Raw genomic sequence first — 18,999 nt, forward strand, 5'->3', positions numbered from 1 at the left:
TTAATGGTCGTTCAACGTTACAAGAGCACTGAAAAAAGCAACTTCTGATCGTTTTTCCAGCCTATGAAGCATCCCCATGGTCATGTGATCAAAATTAAAACACAGGGCAATTGGCTCATATTTATAACAATTGTAGTGTCCTGGGGTCACACGATTATCTTTTGTGACTTTCTAATAAGAGAAATCAATGGGAAAGTCACATTCACTTAACAACTGTATTACTAACTTAACTGCAATGAACAACTGGAAAGAAAGGCCATAAAATGGGGCAAAAATCACTTAACAACTATCTTGCTTAGCAACAGAAATTTTGGCTCCATTGTGGTTGTAGAATACGAACTGCCAGTAATCTACAGTTCAATTTTTTTTAACATTTATGATTTAGTTAATAAGATTACTTTGAAGTTTATAGGAACATAATATTGTAGTCAAGCATTTCCTTGTCTCTGCAAATATGGCCCTTGCAACAAATATTTCAAATTTATTTTAACTGACAGTTTGGTAATTTCTGTTTTTTACACGGAATTTAAAGATTCAGGATTCTTAAAAACATCTTCTGGTAAATATCTATTACACTCCCATTTGAATAGAATGTTAAACATTTAACACTTTTTCAACAGAATAAAATTAAGAAATAGAATCAAATAATCTTCACAATGGAGTCACACAAGATTCTATATATTTGAACAGATGTTAACATTTTGTATTATTGTAATACAAAAATATTAAGAATCTAGAAGAGAAACTGATTCTTTCCGTTAATGCTCTACTATAGCATACTATACTATACTATTGTAAAAAATTTGCAATGTTTAAGAAATATAGTAAATTGCAATTGATTTATTGTAGTTCATGAAAATTCAGACAAACTTTGCTGTACAACTTCTAAAAGTTGTCAAGTTTTGCATAAAGCTTAGCAGTTTGTGCTAAAAATATTTAAAATTATTTTTGTAATTCAGGATATTTAAATTTGAGGAAGCTTTAAAATGACAGAAATGCTTACAAAATTATTTTAAACTTACTGCAGTAGTGTAGAATTACAGACTGAAATGCATATGCAGGTTAAAAATGTGTCTAATTACTATACGCAGAGCTCTCAGAAGATATTGTACATGTCTGATTTGTAATGGGTCACATTGTTATTTGTTTTGACCACTATATATCATACCAAAGGAAATAGAGACCGCTCTGAGTATTTTTGACTTACATTTTCCCAAGAGGCAGAAAAGTATTTCATTACAATTGTTTGGATGCCTCTTGAGCAATATCTACAAAACTTCATTATCTTTAAATATTTAGATACTTCGATAATTCCGAACAGTGCAACTGAAAATGGACATTGGGAACAAAATCCAGAACCTCATAAGTCAACCCTTCCCCCATCCCCCAATAACCTAACAGCAACAAATAATACCAGCAACAGAAAACATTTGATTTCATCACTGGAAATAAAAAAATAATTTCTCATTCTGATTAAATATTCTGAGTATAGTACAATGTTGACTAAATTCCTATGTAATAGTCAATTATTTATATTTGTTTGAATTTATTAGTTACTGAAGTCCAGTGTTTTGTAAGAACAATGATTCCCAATAAATTTCAGATTTTTTCAAACTCATGAATCAATATACAGTCAATAGCTTACTCCACTCATCCAAATTTCTTACTCACTTTCAAAACTAAGTTTCTACTTGCAATGAATTTATAGATTATATAATAATGTTCAATTCTTTAGTCTAAATTTACTGTTTTTAAGAATCTTGGTAAGAAAGAATAGGCATGTTTTATTATCTCAATTTTATAATTATAAAAACTGATTAATTGCTATAGAGTATAAGGAAAATCTTAGTTTTTGAAAAAAAATTTAAGAAATGCAAAATGAAACATTTTAAAATAACTACTAAAAATGGCTCTGAAAATGGAACTGCACATGGGAATTTGCATGTTTTCTATTTTCTATTAGATTTAGCTGCAATTAGAAAGTAAATGGAAGAAGGCTGTATCATAGTCCCATGCAGTTGCAATCAAAACAAGAAGAAAGGAGCTACATACACAAACACCGTAAGAAAGGGATGCATATACTTCAAATTGAACTTATCCAGATATATTTCAAGGCTTGTAATAGACAATAATATTGAACCCTTCTTTATCTATTATTAAGGTTCATTCCTGGATTACTAGAGATGTATCACTCTCAAAATGAGATAGGGATTGTAAGAGATATATAAAGGGCAGATTTAAGAATAATCAATTATGAACAAGGCCAGATTAGATTAGATTAATTTGCTTTAAACTCTTAAATGGAAGCCATTTTAACGTGATGGCACACTTTCTAGCCCTCAAAGACTATCAGCTTACAGAAGTGAAAATTACTGCACTCATGATCTTTATGAAGTAACTAAATGCTGCACCCAACTGTTGCTATGTAAGCAGAACCAGCATATCAAATACTACTTGCAGAAAAAATCCGCAAGAAAGAAACTTTGTAAATAGAGATTTGTCTCAACGGTAGTAAAAGCCACTAAAATTTTCTGAAATGCCCTGCATGTGATAACACTGATTTCCTTAAAACAAAGGAAAATCAGAAACTCTTGTCCCATGAGTCCAAGAATCCTGTGGAAATAATTGCCTAAAACTATGCCAATTAGAATGTGGAAGTGGTCAAAAAAACCATCTGAGAGAAATCATTTTCACTGGAGAATCTCACATTGTAATATCTGTGTGGTACATAAGGATGTTATTGCTTGATTCTATCAGTCTTAAAACAGTACACTTATTCAATTGAACACTGTATCAGTTCAATTAGCTCATCAAAATCTGGAAAAGATTTAGCAAACAGCTGTCCATTAGTTTGCAAACATTAATGCTGTGTCACATATTGCTAGAACTGTTCCTTGCAAGTTCAGACCATAGCCAAAAGAATCTCAAACCATAAGCCTATATCACTCCCTATATCCATTAATAGCAAAGAACATTGATCATTTACCTGTAAAATGTCTTGTTGCAGAAAAACTGTCTGTCTGTTGGTCTCCCATCCATCTATCTATCTATCTTTGCTTAACTGTGCAAATTAAACTCTTCTCTCTCCTAAAGGATATAGTAGCCAGAAAGGGACTGTGGTGAATGTTGTTTGAACTTCATATCCAGGAAAACTTTATTGGTAAATTCTATAACTTACTTTATATGCATTGCAAGTATCAGACAAAATTATGATCCTTTCAATATTGCTATTTCTTGTTAGCTCTCTACAATACTGACCCTACAGTAGATGCAGAAGAAAGACAATCCTTGTCCCAGAACTATACAGGTACAAAAAAAGTGTTGTCATGTAGCATTATTCCACAGAATACACCATGATACTCCTATTCCACAGAATTTCTGTCTTTGCAGTGCAGGCAAGGGAGATTAAATATTGGAGAACTTTGCTGTATTATAGAAACACTATGACAAAAGATAAGGAGTGATAGTTCATTTCCTTACACATATTATAGATCATGCTAAGGATTCTCCTTTCTCCATATATATCTTAACAATTTCAAATTTTAAAGAGACGAAGTTGAGGAGCAAAAGAACACCTCATAAAATGCTTTCATTGACAATATGGAGCTAGGTCTATAAAGAGAAATGAGAAATGTTTTGTTAATGTTCATGTTTTTTCAGTTACAGTGGTTGTGTGGCAAACGTGTTAATTTACCTTTTTTCTTCTTCTTTCCTTTTGCCATGGCTGCTGGAAAACCAAGCATGCATGCAAAATAGGTTTGTCCAATTCTGTTACTTGCCTGCTAAGGGTTTGTAGTACAGTAGTTGTATCTATTTCCATCTCAGTGTAATAAAAACAAGAACCATTAGGAGACTTTTAAAGAGCACTGTGGTTACAATCACTCTTAACAAAATTTCATTCAAAATCAACTCTTTCTGAATCTTCATAATGTCATCTTATTAGGATTAGTTCTATTGCTCACTAAATTATTATATTTATAGAGAAAAGAAAAAGTATTCAAGCAATGTGTGTTTCAGCATATATGGCAACATACTTAGGAAGCAACTCCTAGCTGTGTAACCAGGTATATAAGTGCACAATATCTGTTCCCCTGGTGAAATGAGTTTGCATAGTACAGTGGTCAGCAGCTACCCACCAATAATAAATCCACAGTATTACCCAATACTGATTTACCTTATATGGCTGTTCTCCTTGATTAGAAGACTTGCATTATAAAATTTAATAAAGGGTCTTTAAGCTATCTGAGTATGCTTGCATGTATTCTGTAGGCAACATACTCTGATGGCTTTCAAAGGCCAGCTCCAGATATGCTAGAAACTGTTTAAGGGAGCTTTGAATTTCTGTTTTCTCCTTTGTGGTCTTTTTTTTTTAAGGAAAGAGTAAGATTAACCTTTTCCTAAATTCCTTACACCAATAGCACGCAATAGCCTGCGTGCTATTGACAGCAGCTCCCCCACTCTCCCCCCATCCCCCCAACATCCCTGTTTTTCCTTAATGAAAAGCGCCCCAGCAAGAGAACCTGCTCTGATTTGTATAGATAACATCCCGATACTCCCAAAGGAAAAGAAGTCACCTCTTCCCGGGGAAGGCCTTCTCATCCTATCTTACTCCGTTACCCACCTACAACACTCTCTTCGGGCTCAGGGTCCGGTTCGCTCCCAGGCAAAGGCACAGGGAGGAGCGACTGATGCCGCGCGTCCCTCCTTCACGGTGATACGGGGCGGAACCGGATGTCTCTAGCGCGCCCTCGGCGGGGAGGGACGAGCGCGCGGCGCGCGCAGCCTTCACAAGTGGCCAGATGTGGGCGGGGTCGCCATTACCACCAGGGGCCGCTAGAGCGATAGCAAAAAAGATGCTAGTTTTAAATTAACGGGATAATAGCAGGTTTTAAGTTTGACCGGAAATTCTGGTTCTCTCCCGCGCTGCTTATGTTATCTACATTTGAATTCCTTCCTCCGCTGTTTTCCAGAGGCAAGAATTTCTGTTTCAGCTGCAAACAATCAGGAGTCTGCGTGCTATTAACGTCCTTTGAGAACGGTTTCTGTTATTCCCTTCTTCCGAGAGACATTAAAAAAAACCCTGCACAAACCTCATTTCCGGTTCTGATCAGGATTTTTTTTCATATCTGGGCAGGCAAAATGGAATTATTCTTGAAACCGTAATTCTAATCAATTTAAAGACCTCTATCTTTGTAGTGCTTTGAAATTATCATATCCTGAAATCCTGTAGCTTTACCCGTTCTGTTTATTATCCAAAGGCCTGAGGAAAATCCCCCTCAAAATTGAATATTTTATAAATACAAAAACAGATTACAGCATTTTAGAAGTGAAACTCATACAGTAGTGCAATTTTATAAATCCAATTATACTCAGGGTCATTTCAGAATAAACCACAGCAGTCCAGAAATAATTTTTTTAAAGAAATTGCTATTACCTGCTATTTTTGTAGCTACCTACTTCAAAAGATTCTTCCAATATGTCCATAATTATTTTTAAAAGTACATTATTCCCTAAAATAGATCAGATTATGAGTGACTTTAACTTTATGGCATGGCTGAGTTTACAGGTGTACCAGAGGAGTTATGAGGGAAAAACAGGATGGAGTGACTCACCCACCTAAAAGGGAAGCATTTGATTCAGGGGACTACCATAGACATCTGTTCATTGAATTGGACCCATCAAGGAGAGAGAAAGCCACCCAAATTCTACGCAAAAGAAGACATTGCATAATCGTACTCTGTGTATTGCCCTTAGTCTATTTCACTGAAGCTGAAGTGAAGCAAGTGTTAAGGACTCCCAACAAGCATTGGAGTGATGGGAATATAACAGGGTGAGGGAGAAACATGCTTTTTGAGGTATAATTTTGTGAAACATCTTTGTAGGGTGAGTGTGTATTATTAGGAATATTTCCACTTTCCAACCCAAATCCTTCAGCATTCACCTTGGGGGGGGGGGGAATAAGTAAAAGCAACAGGGAGAATGAGATTTGTCTCCCTTTCACTTCTTTTTCTCTTGATATGCCTCTTCCTTGCTTACTTCCATCCATTAGATTTTTGCAGCTTTACCACAATTTTACTGAAATTGGCTCATCTTCATATCCAACTGTTATTGACTCTTAATTTCTCTGATTGTGAGGCTAAAAAGGAGAATCAGGTGGACTCTCCGCCTGCAGTTCATAAAGCAACAGGCTGCCAGCTGTCTCTCAGTGCAGACAATTACTAATTGCTAGTAGTTGCTGATTCAGAATATGATCTTGGGAGAGTGCCAAGTCCAAAATCATATTTTAGCTAAAGAAAGGTGAGTGCTGGAGATGGCATAACACTTTATGAAGTGGCATTATATGGCTTTATCAGGTTATATCCAAACTGCTCAAGACCTGCCTCTTTGCTCCCTGCTCCCTAACTGTTCATTCAAGTTTCTCCTGCTGCTTACCATGGGACTTAGTTGACTTCTGTGGAACTATTTGGTGCTCAACCTATAAACTGTTTTAAATTTTCTTTCACCATTTCTGCTTCCAAAACCTGGCTAGCAGATTGTAGAAATGGCATTATTATGAGGAAAATAACTCAATTTATTTTCTTTACCTCTAAATAACTAGACCTTTCTGTATATCAACATTTGCACACTAATAAGCACACTAATAAAGTTTCTCAAGTGTAACTGCCATGCTTTCTGTGTGCACTAGTCCAAGACACAGATAATAACATCCACTAGCTGTGGCACAAAAATGTCCCATTTGCCAATTTTAAAGGACATCTCAAGATGCAACCTTTGTCTCACTAGCAGTCACCAATTACAGAGGTCACCTAAAATTGTATTTATCTGTTCCAGTTTTTTTTTTAAAAATTGTTTTCCACACTGTAAAGGCAGCTATTCTATTTAATTGTACTTGCTTTAAAATAACATTTTCTCTCTTTCCCTACCACTTTTTTTGCAACTCTTTGCTTATATCATTTATAACTTCATACACCATCTTTTGTTCCTTAAAATTCTCACCTCTAGCCAATCATTTAGTTTTCTTTCTCTGAACCCATAATTTTATTGCTTTACCAGACACATTTCCTAATTAACTTATTTCTATTTCATTTTAATGTAGTGTTTTTGATATATTCAACTTTCAATTACAAATAAAAATATACTGCTATACAGAAGATTCTTATGCACTCCCATTTCCCTTTGTTTCAACATTCATTCCTAGCAACAAACTACATAGTACTCACTCTGTTCTACCAAATTAACTTATCTAGATATTTCCTTATTGAGGACAAACAATTCACTTACTTTGCGCTTTTCCATTCTGCCTGCAAGAGAAGAGCTGACTAGAAAATGGCTAGCACCTGTACTGCTGCTGTCCTTTTTAAACTCTTTCCCTAGCGAGCACTGTAACTTTATCTAGAAAAGTGGCGCTGAGAAACAGCTGGTGTGATATTGGGAGGGGTGGGAGTAAAGAAGCCTGAAAGTAATAATTTTCTCTAACATATTCGAAGAGTAGTGGGACAGGAGTAGTAGTAGTAAAACTCACAAGGTATAGTTATAGCAATGAAAAAAGTAGTATAGTGACAAATAGCTTGTGAATGTTTTGTGTTGGCTCTTTTGTATTGACCCCACCAAATTGGGTATAATTAAAAGAACCTTTGCTTTACCTCGTAATTTCCTATTTCTACTTCATTTTAGTTTAATGTTTCTGCTGTTTTATTCAACTTTTAATTACAAATAAGAATAAACAGAAGCACTTCTTATACAGTTTTCCAATATTTGAGGGGCTTTCACAGGGAAGATGGAACTAATGTATTCTCCAAGGCAAAAGATGTAGGATGAGAAGTAATGGGTGCAAGCTTCTTAAAGAGAGATCCAACCTAGGATACGTTTTCTGACAGAACAATTTATCTGTGGAATAGCTTACCTCCCAGAATTGTGGGTGCTCCATCACTGGAGGTTTTCAAATATAGACTGGATAACTAAGTGACAGGGATGTTAGGAGGTCTGCCTTGATCAGGGGGTTGGGTCTCCCTTCCAGGCCTATAATTGTGTTCTATTTTCCCTTATTTCAATGTTCATTCCCTGTAACAAATTACATAATATCCACTCCCTTTTATCAGATTGACATATCTAGGTATTTCTTTAGTAAACATTTTTATTGAGGAATACAAGTTAATTTACTTGATAATTTTTCATTATTTCTGTGTAAATTGAAACTCTTCATGTTCCTGTCAAATACAACTACCTTGATTTTTAATACATTAATTTTCAGATTCATATTCTTGTTTCCTCACACAACCTATCTAAAATTAACTACCAATATAATCAGCACTATGACATAATTGATCTGCATATTCATACTGGATAAACTAACCTTATTTATATAGGTTACATGGTATAGGGTTTCCTGCCTAGGCAGGGGGTTGGACTAGAAGACCTCCAAGGTCCCTTCCAACTCTGCTAAAAATAAAAAATAAAAATATTTTAGTGTTGTTTCAGTTATAACTATCTCTTATTGCTTCATCATTCTTGAATTGTTTCACATCATTTACAGAGGGTTTTTTTTTTTGTCTTTTTTGCTTGGACGTTAATATTTATAGTATTTCATCTCTTCGCATGAAAGACATTTTCCCTTCCTCAGAATTGCCCACCAAAATTAATGGAGAATTCAAGATATCATGATTAGTTCAGAGACTGAACTTCAAAATTTTAGTTTTTAACTTTTAAAACCATTTGTCTCCCGTTTTGCACATGGTGTGTCACCTCAATGTTTTAGGGCAACAATTTAAGAATAACATTTTGAGACATGATGTGGGGCTAGTTTGAATTTCTGTTTGCCAGATCGTTATTAAAAATATCCCTTGAATTATAGAAAAGTTCAACCTTCATTGATCTTGTTCCAATGCTTTCCTTCGTAACCAAATATGGAATTCAGAATTTAGTGGCAAAACCGCCCTGCTTTCCATTGGTTTGATTGCATTTTAAGTACTGAATATCTAAAACGATGAAAAACAACGTAAAAGCCTAGTGTTCTGCTTTTTAGAGGGTTGCGCGTTCGGAATTTGACTAAAACTCAGATGCTTTACACCGCATACTACAATCCACTGGGAGAAGATTAGAAAGATCTACTGAAAACGGAAGTTCCGTCTATCAACTACTAGTTTCTATCTCTATGGTGACTACCGTGGTGCCACGTCTTGGCGCAAGCGCATTGGAGTTAATGCTGACGGTTGTTGACGGGGACGTAGTGGGGTATCGCGGCCTAAGGATCTGTGGGAGAGCGACCACGGTAACAAGATGAACTTCTTACGGGGCGTCATGGGCGGTCAGAGCCCTGGACCTCAGCCGTCCGGTGCTGATACGGTAAGTTGGACAGTCTGGCAAAGAAAGTCCGGTTTAGGACTCTTTTCTCTGCATGGTGAGTCGTAGGACCCTCTTCCCGGTAAAAGCCCTGCTTCACAGACCCACGTTATCCCCTTAGCAAACTGCGTGGCGATTTCGCTGTTTTTGCAGAGCTTTGACAGAAGCTTTGAGGGTGGATATATCTTCGAAGTAATCCATTTGTGTTGTACCTGTTTCTTTATAATAATACGTAAAAGAGGTTGTGTCCATGTAAGCAAAATATATCACAATGAAACACTGGGGTGATAAAGCCTGGTAAATATTGTATTTAGTACAATAAGTATATCTTTGAAAAACAATGAGCAGATGAGGTCAATTTCAGCCATTTCCATCTATTTTCCTTAATTTGTCACCTTAGCTTCTGTAAGCTGAGGATCAGTGTTGCAGTCACCCCCTTATAAAATATAAATCCCTGTGGGTCTGCTATGTCTTTTTAAAAAATCTAATGTCATTTCAGCAATCAGCCGAAGAAAAGAGCACTTCTATTATTATTAGTTGTTCCTAAGAAATAATTTTATTTTCATTTGTGTCCCCATGTTGATAAATTATGAATATAAAATCATTTATTTACTGAGTTTGTTAAAAACATATAGTACAGTATACATTTTTGCGCAAAAGTTTTTAAATTTATAGATATTGGCAATAAGAACACACAAGACCTGAAAAAATTACTTTAAACATGTATTTAAACATGTTATATCTTTTTGTCCAGCTAAATGGTAGCACCTAGCCAAACTTGGCTACAAAGAAATCTCAGCAAAGTCAACCTTAGTTAGTACCTGAAGCAGAACTACCAACATATATTAGGGCTATACTAAGCTGGAAAAATAAAAATAAAATAAAGATTTAAAAATATATCCTGGAATAAGGTATGTAAAGCAAATCACATCTGTATTCTGCTAAAATAATACATATGTTATATGGTGTGGGAATTGAATTAACGTAGAGGCGAGCATTAACAAATTACTTACCATATTTTCCCCACAGTTGCTGTACCTTGTTTGTATAGTGTCTTCAATAATATGTCATGTTTTGTGTTCAGAAAAAAGTATGATCATTGTGATTTGGTGTGATAGCAAGATACTGGGTTCCATTGGTAATTGGATTTGGATTATTTGCAAAAAAACCTCAACAGTAATTTTTGATTTTCCATTATTTTAACAGCAGTAGCATTCACACCCTACCTTACATTCCCTAATACAACAAATTAAATAGAAATTTGGATAGATAGTTGGTTATACTTTCAATAGGTAGCCTATTGTTCCAGGAAGTACCATTAAGTTTCATCTCAGGCATGTTTATTGAATAGAACCCCTGGATTCTAATTTTTAAAACATATTAGATTTTGTAATTCTAAAATCTTCCAATGCACTTCATAAATCTATTTTACTCTACCTTCGGATTAGGAAAAACAAGGTACTATAAATAAACAATCCCCTGAAATTATATTACAGTTCAGAAAAAAGTATGAGTATTGTGATTTGGTGTGCAGATGAAGAGTGCACTTAACAAGTAGTAAAATAAATAAGCAAATCAGAGAATTTCTTAAAAGATGGATTTTATTTTTTCCCTACATCCTGCCTTTTAATGCAATTCTTTTATATTTTAATATTACATTCACATCTTTCTAAAATATTCTGCACTGAAGAATTGATTAAAGCCTCTTAGACCAGTGTTTTTCAACCTTTTTTGTGCAAAGGCACACTTTTTTCATGAAAAAAATCACGAGGCACACCACCATTAGAAAATGTTAAATTTTTTTAACTCTGTGCCCTATATTGACTATAGGCAGGTGTTTTTCCCATGGCACACCTTACACTATGTCACGGCACACTAGTGTGCCGCGGCACAGTGGTTGAAAAACACTGTCTTAGACAACACAGCTGTTCACTATACTCTCTAATCCTCTGTAATTATTAAAAAAGCTGCAACACTACTAGAGAACATGTGGTAGGTTCCCCATCCCGGTGCAACGGGGCCGGGCGTCCACTACATGAACGCGCACAACATGCATACATACATACCACCCATGACACTCCAGCTGCTCAGCGGAGTGTTGCACAGGCGCCGTACCCTCTGTGTACGGAAGCTCCGAAAACCTCAAATACCGCTAAGGAGGGTGGGTGGGTGGGCCCTCCGGAGCTCCATACCAGAACGGTATCTGGTGCTCCAGCAGGCACCGGTACACCCGTACCTGGGCAATACTGGTCGTAACTCACCACTGATGTAACATGACTTTTAGCTAAATTTTAGTGCATATGTATAAAGGAATACGAGAACGTTTTTAGAGTAAGTTACAAAGAGATAATAGAATAGCGCATAGCTTTTTGTTTTTGTTACTTATTTTTTTTCTTTTTATAACTTGATTTTAAACATAATTAAAAAATAAATAAGCTTGAAACATTTCTCTCAGTTGATCCACCATTTTTGAGTTCCACACAGGATTACTGAACAATAAATTCAGTATGATTGTTGAGTAGAAGATAATATGCTGTGACCTTTGATAATATTGCTACATCTAAGGCAGAAACAACATTCTGCTTATATTCTGAGCATATTTTGTTGACGAGTTTTTTCACCAATGTTTCTGCAAAAGAATATTTCTACTTTTCTAAATGTTGAGGTGATAAAAACTTATGGGGGAAGCTGTTCCTGAGTGAGGGAACTCTTTTTGACAAGGGAATTTTTTTCAGTGTATGGGAATCATAGGCTTTCCCTCCATATTAGAAGGGCAAATTCTACCTGGACTAGATGGTTCATAGGTAACAGGGACAAGGAAAGTACTGACAAGTACTATTCAAAAAGCAGTTGTAGTTAATAATGTTTACATTTCACAACAGTTAAGCTTTAAATGGCATTAAACCCATTTTTCCTGGAGAAAAATGTGGGTAAGTTTCAAGTCTGAGAAGAGAAGATGAGTGAAGATAGATTATTTAATTCTTGTTTGTCTGGTAAACTTTCACTGTAATGCCTAGTTGTTTTTACCTGCAAGAAGCAAACATATGCTTATTATGAATTTATTTTCTTAAAATGATTTAGAAATTTTAAAAAAAATTGCTTGCTTTTTTTAAATGTGTTGATTATGATTCTTTTTTTAAAATGGAGTAATAAAGCTTAGGATCTAGTGTAAGACTTAACATGTGCATGAAAAGAAAAAGAACCCATTGATAAATAATTCTTCTGATCTGTTTTATAGATTTAGTATGGCTGTCATCATAAACTGGCAAATCCTTTTAAATGCCAGCACAGAGAACTTTGCAGTAAATACATTACAATGGAGGGAAACTAATCAAGGAGAGAAGCAACACAGAATTAAGGAGAAACTTCCTAACAGTGAGAACAATTAACCAGTGGAACAGCTTGCCTTCAGAAGTTGTGGGTGCTTCATCACTGGAGGTTTTTTAAGAAGAGACTAGACAGCCACTTGTCTGAAATGGTATAGGGCCATAATGATGAACCTATGGCACGTGTGGGCACACGTGCCATTGCCAGATGCTCTTCTGGTTTCTGGCGCACAGAGCTGGTCTACATGGGCGCCAGAGCACCGGAAAAAGTCTTGAAAGTGGCCCGGAAAACGGCCAAAAACCAGGCCGTTTTCCAGGCTGTTTTGAGGATGCTTTGGGGCCAAAAAACAGTGTGGAAATGGCCCGAAAAACAGCCTGGAAAATGGCCCAGAAAACAGACCGAAAAATGCCCCAAAAGCAGGTATGCGCCCCATGGCCAGTTGGTCTTTGAGTTTCCGGTGTTCTTGCGCACGCATATGCACGCACGTGCAGGTTTAGGTACTCTGTGCCGAAAAGGTTTGCCATTACTGGTATAGAATCTCCTGCTTGAGCAGGAGGTTGGACAAGAAGATCTCCAAGGTTCCTTAAAGCTCTATTCTGAATTGAAAATTGAATTAAAATGAATAAATTTTTGAAGGACTGCTGATATAGTGCTTAAGGTGATATAGAGCAGTGAGTCCCAGGTTTACCCTCTATTATGAAAGCTTACTGTGTGACTTTGGGATAGTCACTCTCTTAGCAATATACCTCATGTTTGTGAAAATAGATTATATATCTCATCTTGGAATTCTTCTAAAAAGTGAAATCTAAATTTATTAAATAGATACAAGACTATTCCTTGAAAATGAAGAACTAATATCTAATAATCATTTTAGTAATTATTTAATAATTTTAATTAAAACTGCACATTGCTTTAAAACTGCACAATGCTGTACTGTGGTTTTGCACTTCTGTATGAATCCATCTAGCACATAGTTTCAAATGAAGAATTCCTATTTTTATAAAATTGTATAAATTTATATTCTTTTAAAACTGTAACGTATGAACTATACCATATTTAATTTTGATTTCAATCTGAGAAAATATGTGAATAAATTTTTCTGAGCTATAAAGGTCTTTGAATTTCAACATCTAAAAATCTTAATTTTTGAATCATTTTATTTCTGTTTAGATTCAAAAATTATGTGATAGAGTGGCATCTTCCACCTTACTTGAGGATCGCAGAGATGCTGTACGTGCCCTTAAATCTCTTTCAAAGGTATATATGTGTATATATATATATATAAATATATTTCTAACAAAATTTCATTTGCACGTGGCATCTAAAGTACGTTTGATAGAACATGATAACATTTTTAAAAAAATACTTGCTCTGTTTTTGACAGAAATATCGTTTGGAAGTGGGAATTCAAGCTATGTCTCATCTTATAAACGTTCTCCAAACAGATCGGTAAGATTTGCCAGATGATTTTAAAATATACAAATAGGATCTTCCAATAATAAAATCTTGAATTATGAAATTGAATTATGATTGTAATGTAAGAAATATACTCATGAGAATCAAATTGATCATTATCTGTCCAGTGTTTTCTGCAATAATGGAGTATAATTCTACTTTAGTATATATAAGAAGCTTCAGAACCTATCAATGTAACTAACAAATTATTTACATGAGAAAATTATTGTGGAATGCATAGGACAGGTGTTTCTTGCTTATTTATCTTTTGTTCAGCAACAATTTGAATAATGAATAATGAAACTTACAACTGGCCTTGAAGTTACAGCCTTTGTAGCAGCACCATGGTCACTTGATTGTAATTCAGGCACTTGGCAACCAGCATGTATTTATGATAGTCACAGCATCCCACAGTAACAATCCTCATTTGTAATCTGCACAGCGACCTTCCAAAAAGGAAAGTGAGTGGGGAAGCAGGCAGGCAGGAAGTCACAAGTCATGATCACATGACATTGTGATTAATGACCACAGTTGATTCGCTTACAACATAGCCAAAACTATCACTCTGCCTTCATAAGTCAGGCACAGAATTGTGATTTTTCTTTTTAGACCATATTATATAGCGCAGAGTTGTCAGTGCCTTTGTAATGTGCAAAGGCTACATGTAGTAGAATTTCTGAATATACTCCTTATCGAGTATTAAATATACTCCAAATCAAGGCTTTGCAATAAGCTTTGAAATGACATCAGAGATTATATAATTATATTATTTGCAATGTTAGTGTTAAATGCAGTTTATTCAATGAGAGTTTGTCCTTTTATTCATAGTTCAGATTCTGAGATAATCGGCTATGCTTTGGATACCCTCTGCAATATCATGTCCAATGATTTGGAAGAGGAAGAACAAGGTTAAGTAGTTGATTTTTAATATGTCCTTAACAAATAGATTTTACTTAATTTTATTTAATTTAGTGATTTTTTTTTTTAAATTAAAGTGATCTGCTTTAGATATGCAAGTTTTGGCTCAGTTGCTGTCATCTCTACAATGGCCAAAGGAAATGTGATGCATATAAGTCCAGTTTTAAGTTAAAAAAAGGCTTTCTGTATGAACTTGAGGTACTATGACTATTGCAGGGGAAAAAAAGTTATAATTCAGGATTTGATTTCCTCCCTCCTCATTTTTTGCAACATGGCTATTAGATGAGGATATATAGTCCTTCTAACCTTCTCTAGTGCAGCTATAAGGAAGTGAGAAAAGAATAGAGTGTGGTGCCCCAGGCTTATGAAGGCACATTTGTGTTGTTATTGATCATACTTTAGGGTCGCAGCCAAACTAATCCAGTATTTCTTTCCCATTGCAGAAATAATTTTGCTTTAGTCTTTCCTAATTTATGTTTTGGATTTGTATATTTTGTTTTTAATATAGTGTGAGTGAAATGAGCTGCATCTCAAAGCATTGTTTTAAATTTAAGAAGTATATGCTGAAGCCAGTGGTCACAAAAATCAATTTGAATGAGTATAACTCAAAACAAGTAAAGTAATTACGTTGGGATTTCTAAAATTAAAGATTCTCATTTCATTCTAGTTTCAAATTTATTTTGTTTTACTGATAACCATATTTCATTGTGTGTTTGTTTTTATTTTACTTAAAGTTGCCAGTTTTAAATATCCTTGCTGTTTTTTGCTGTTTCATGTTAAAGAAAGTAATTTAAAAAGATTTACAGTACTATGTTGATGCAAAGTATTGGAACTGTTCTTTTATTAAATAGGCCCAATAAGAAAAAAAAAATACTATAAATTGCTCAAATGTGCCTTTCCCAATATTGGGAGAATACGAGTGTAGTGTATCCTGCATTGGGAGTCAAAATCAACCCAAAGGCAATAATAATCTCAAGAAACCTGGCTATTGCCAAAATCTATTAATTGATAGGCATGCTTTTGGTAGCACAGAAGACAGACATACGGCACCAGAACCAGTAATCCTGGAACTATTAAGATTCCTACAAATGGGACCTCCAGTGTAAGTACTGTGGGAGATTATGAGAATCACTGGAAAGGAAGAAGAGTTCAATAAGTGTGAGGTGAAGCAATACAACCCAGAAATCTTCCCTTATTTGGTTTATTATAAGTCTGCCTGATGACTAACTTTCAAGTTTTATTATTACATTCTTATCCTGCCTAGATGGGTTTGCCATCTACATGGAGCTTGACAAAGGCTGACAACTAATGCATTGTATCAATTGATTGCCACTTTGGGCTATGTCCTGATTGGGTGATGGTCATCCCTTAGAGTGTCAGCATCTTCACTTTCCCAATCATTCAACACTTTCCTTCATGAAATTTACTCTATAATGGGTTCTTAGGTTTTTTGCTGTTACCAAACCTATTTTGGCAGATGCCCAAAAGCATACTCATCTATTATATAGGTAGCCATATTAACTGAAGGTATAAAACGAGGGGTTCTCTCTGTGAAAAAAACATCAAGATGAGATGGTGCTAAGATCAGATCTCTGCTTTATGCCCAATGACAGTTCTAAATTCCACCAAACCCAAGTAATTTATTCCCCCTTCCCATCCTAGATAACAAACCTGCCACAATCTGGATGTCCATGGATTACTTAGAATTATACTTCAGATATATACCAAATAAGCATTAAGTCTATCACTTATATACTTGAGGTATTTACCAGCAGCAAGTGTGTCAGAGAATATATAGCACAACTCTTCTCTTCAGCATATCTAGTCAGAATGCCAGCAACATCAAAGAATGAGAATTGTTCTATTTATTTTAAGATACTGATCTTGTCTGAACCATCTACACACATTAAATATTATAAGACAGAAAAGTGAGTCTCCACAGAGCTATACTGGGTATGCTTTAACATTGAACGAACACTCCCTGAGAATACTAGAGTATCTTGTTTTTTCAGTTCCACCTTCAGTGACCAAGAGTTATGGTTGGATTTAAAGACTTATTGCCTTTCACAGTCAGTGACAGTCCCATCCACTGAAAGATAATTATTCTAGTGGCCAAGGACTGCATAATATAAAGAAGTTATATTATGTCCAATGGTCAGCTGAAATTAGAATGTGTATGTGAAGAGAGGGACTTCATCCACAGGAAAAAAAATCTTAAGCCTTCTCTAACGAGAAGAGTATAAGTAAATATTTTTAGCACCAATTTGTATTCTTCTTTTCAACATTAATTATATAAAATCAATTGTGCTTCTTTGCAAAATTAAATAGAAGTCGCTTTATTTTTTAAAACTTTCTCTTTCTCCCTCCGCTCTTACAGATGATTCTGAAGGTAAAAGAAATGGAGTATATATCAGCATGATGCATTTAGATGTAGTTCTAAGTATTGATTATTCTCAACACTTACCCATTTGAAAAAAGAATGCTATATTTTAAAAATAGTTTTAGCACTTTTTACATGCACACAAGTGTCTGATACAAATGTGACATGTTGGCGTTCATGTTAAGAGTAGTCATGCAATAATTTCAGTTATTATTTGAAAAAAATATGGATGATATTAGATACTGAAGTAAAATAGTTGGGATTTTTTTTGCTTAAAGAGCTTTCAATTAATATGCTGTTTAGAAATAATTGCTACAGGCAATTATTATTCCTTGAACAATTTATAGGAGCAAATGGACTTTTTTGCAGTCCTTTTAAAGCAGAGTTGGCTCCACTAGCATGCTTCAATTTATGAACTTTCATAAAGATAGTTTTCTAGTTAGCATTGTTTATTATGCCTGTCCTGATTTATTAAGCGGCCAATCTTCAGAAGCTTTTGTTCTAATACTTTACTTTACTGTTTATAAACAGTTTTAATATGGTTAATAATATATTTCTTCATTATATATACATAAGGCTTAGGTTATTATATTTTATTAACATATTATGAGCTATTATTAAAAAGAGTAACCAAAGCACATTTTTAAAGAATGTGATTATTATATTGTTTTAATAACAATTTTGATTATCAAATGTTGGAAAAATTGCAATGATACTAAGGAATTTTAAATGCTTTAAGGGGAATGTATCTTTAAAAGGAAATTTTGATATGTCCACTGTGCTTGTAGTTGAAGTTGCTAATGAGGCACTAATTATTTTGAAGCACTATCATTCATCTCATAATCTTATAATGTCTTCAGGAGTGAAGCAAGTTGCAGAACATGGTCTCCAAATACTTTATGATGGGATAGAAACTTATAGCTGGTTGTTAGTCTCCTTTGCAGGGAATAGGTATAGTTATAGTTTATTAGTCTTGTATGCCGCCCACTCCCGGAGGGCTCCGGGCGGCTTACAATAAAAAGGGGAAAGGGAATAAATAAGACAAATAACAATTTAAAATACAACAACATTCATAGTTACCGTGGGGCTGGGTACTTCAACAGCCCCCGGCCTGCCGGAGCAGCCAGGACTTAGTGGCTTTACGGAAGGCCTGGAGGGTCGTACGGGTCCGGATCTCCACGGGGAGCTCGTTCCAGAGGGCCAGAGCTGCAACAGAGACGGCTCTCCCCCGGGGGGGTCGCCAGCTGACATTGGCTGGCAGATGGGATCTGGAGAAGGCCTAGTCTGTGTGATTGAATCGGTCTTTGGGAGGTAATTGGCAGGAGGCGGTCTCTCAGGTACCCAGATCCGATGCCATGAAGGGCTTTATAAGTAACGACTAGCACCTTGAAGCATGTCCGGAGACCAATGGGCAGCCAGTGCAGCTCGCGGAGGATAGGTGTAACGTGGGTGTACCTAGGTGCATCCACAATCGCTCGCGCGGCTGCGTTCTGGACTAACTGAAGTCTTCGGACACTCTTCAAGGGCAGCCCCATGTAGAGCGCGTTACAGTAATCCAGTCTTGAGGTGACGAGAGCGTG

The 18,999-nt window shown here is 35.5% G+C and overlaps 2 protein-coding genes across 6 annotated transcripts in view; one reads left to right on the plus strand and one right to left on the minus strand.

Annotated features, from left to right (window-relative positions):
• G3BP2 (G3BP stress granule assembly factor 2) overlaps positions 1-4,727 on the minus strand; it is a 44,349-nt gene extending 39,622 nt beyond the window's left edge. The window contains exon 1 of one of the 4 annotated variants that reach the window (XM_087713345.1): positions 3,695-3,791. The gene's annotated coding sequence lies outside the window, so the exon portion shown is untranslated. Of the gene's footprint in view, positions 1-3,694; positions 3,792-4,574 lie in introns of those variants that run through there. The other 3 variants (XM_087713343.1, XM_087713344.1, XM_014068192.2) reach the window with 3 other exon arrangements.
• Positions 4,728-9,184: 4,457 nt separating this feature from the next.
• Positions 9,185-18,999, plus strand: part of USO1 (USO1 vesicle transport factor) — a 59,268-nt gene continuing 49,453 nt past the window's right edge. Inside the window, exons 1-4 of one of the 2 annotated variants that reach the window (XM_014068158.2) lie at positions 9,185-9,342; positions 13,837-13,923; positions 14,051-14,115; positions 14,950-15,029. In XM_014068158.2, the coding sequence (XP_013923633.2) occupies positions 9,277-9,342; positions 13,837-13,923; positions 14,051-14,115; positions 14,950-15,029 (298 nt within the window). In that variant the 5' untranslated portion in view covers positions 9,185-9,276. The remainder of the gene's footprint in view (positions 9,343-13,836; positions 13,924-14,050; positions 14,116-14,949; positions 15,030-18,999) is intronic. The other variant, XM_014068175.2, reaches the window with a different exon arrangement.

Source organism: Thamnophis sirtalis, unplaced genomic scaffold (genome assembly GCF_051295495.1).
Source record: "Thamnophis sirtalis isolate CommonGarterSnake01/CBP01778 unplaced genomic scaffold, rThaSir2_p1.2 scaffold_4, whole genome shotgun sequence".
In the NCBI taxonomy this organism is placed as follows: domain Eukaryota; kingdom Metazoa; phylum Chordata; class Lepidosauria; order Squamata; family Natricidae; genus Thamnophis; species Thamnophis sirtalis.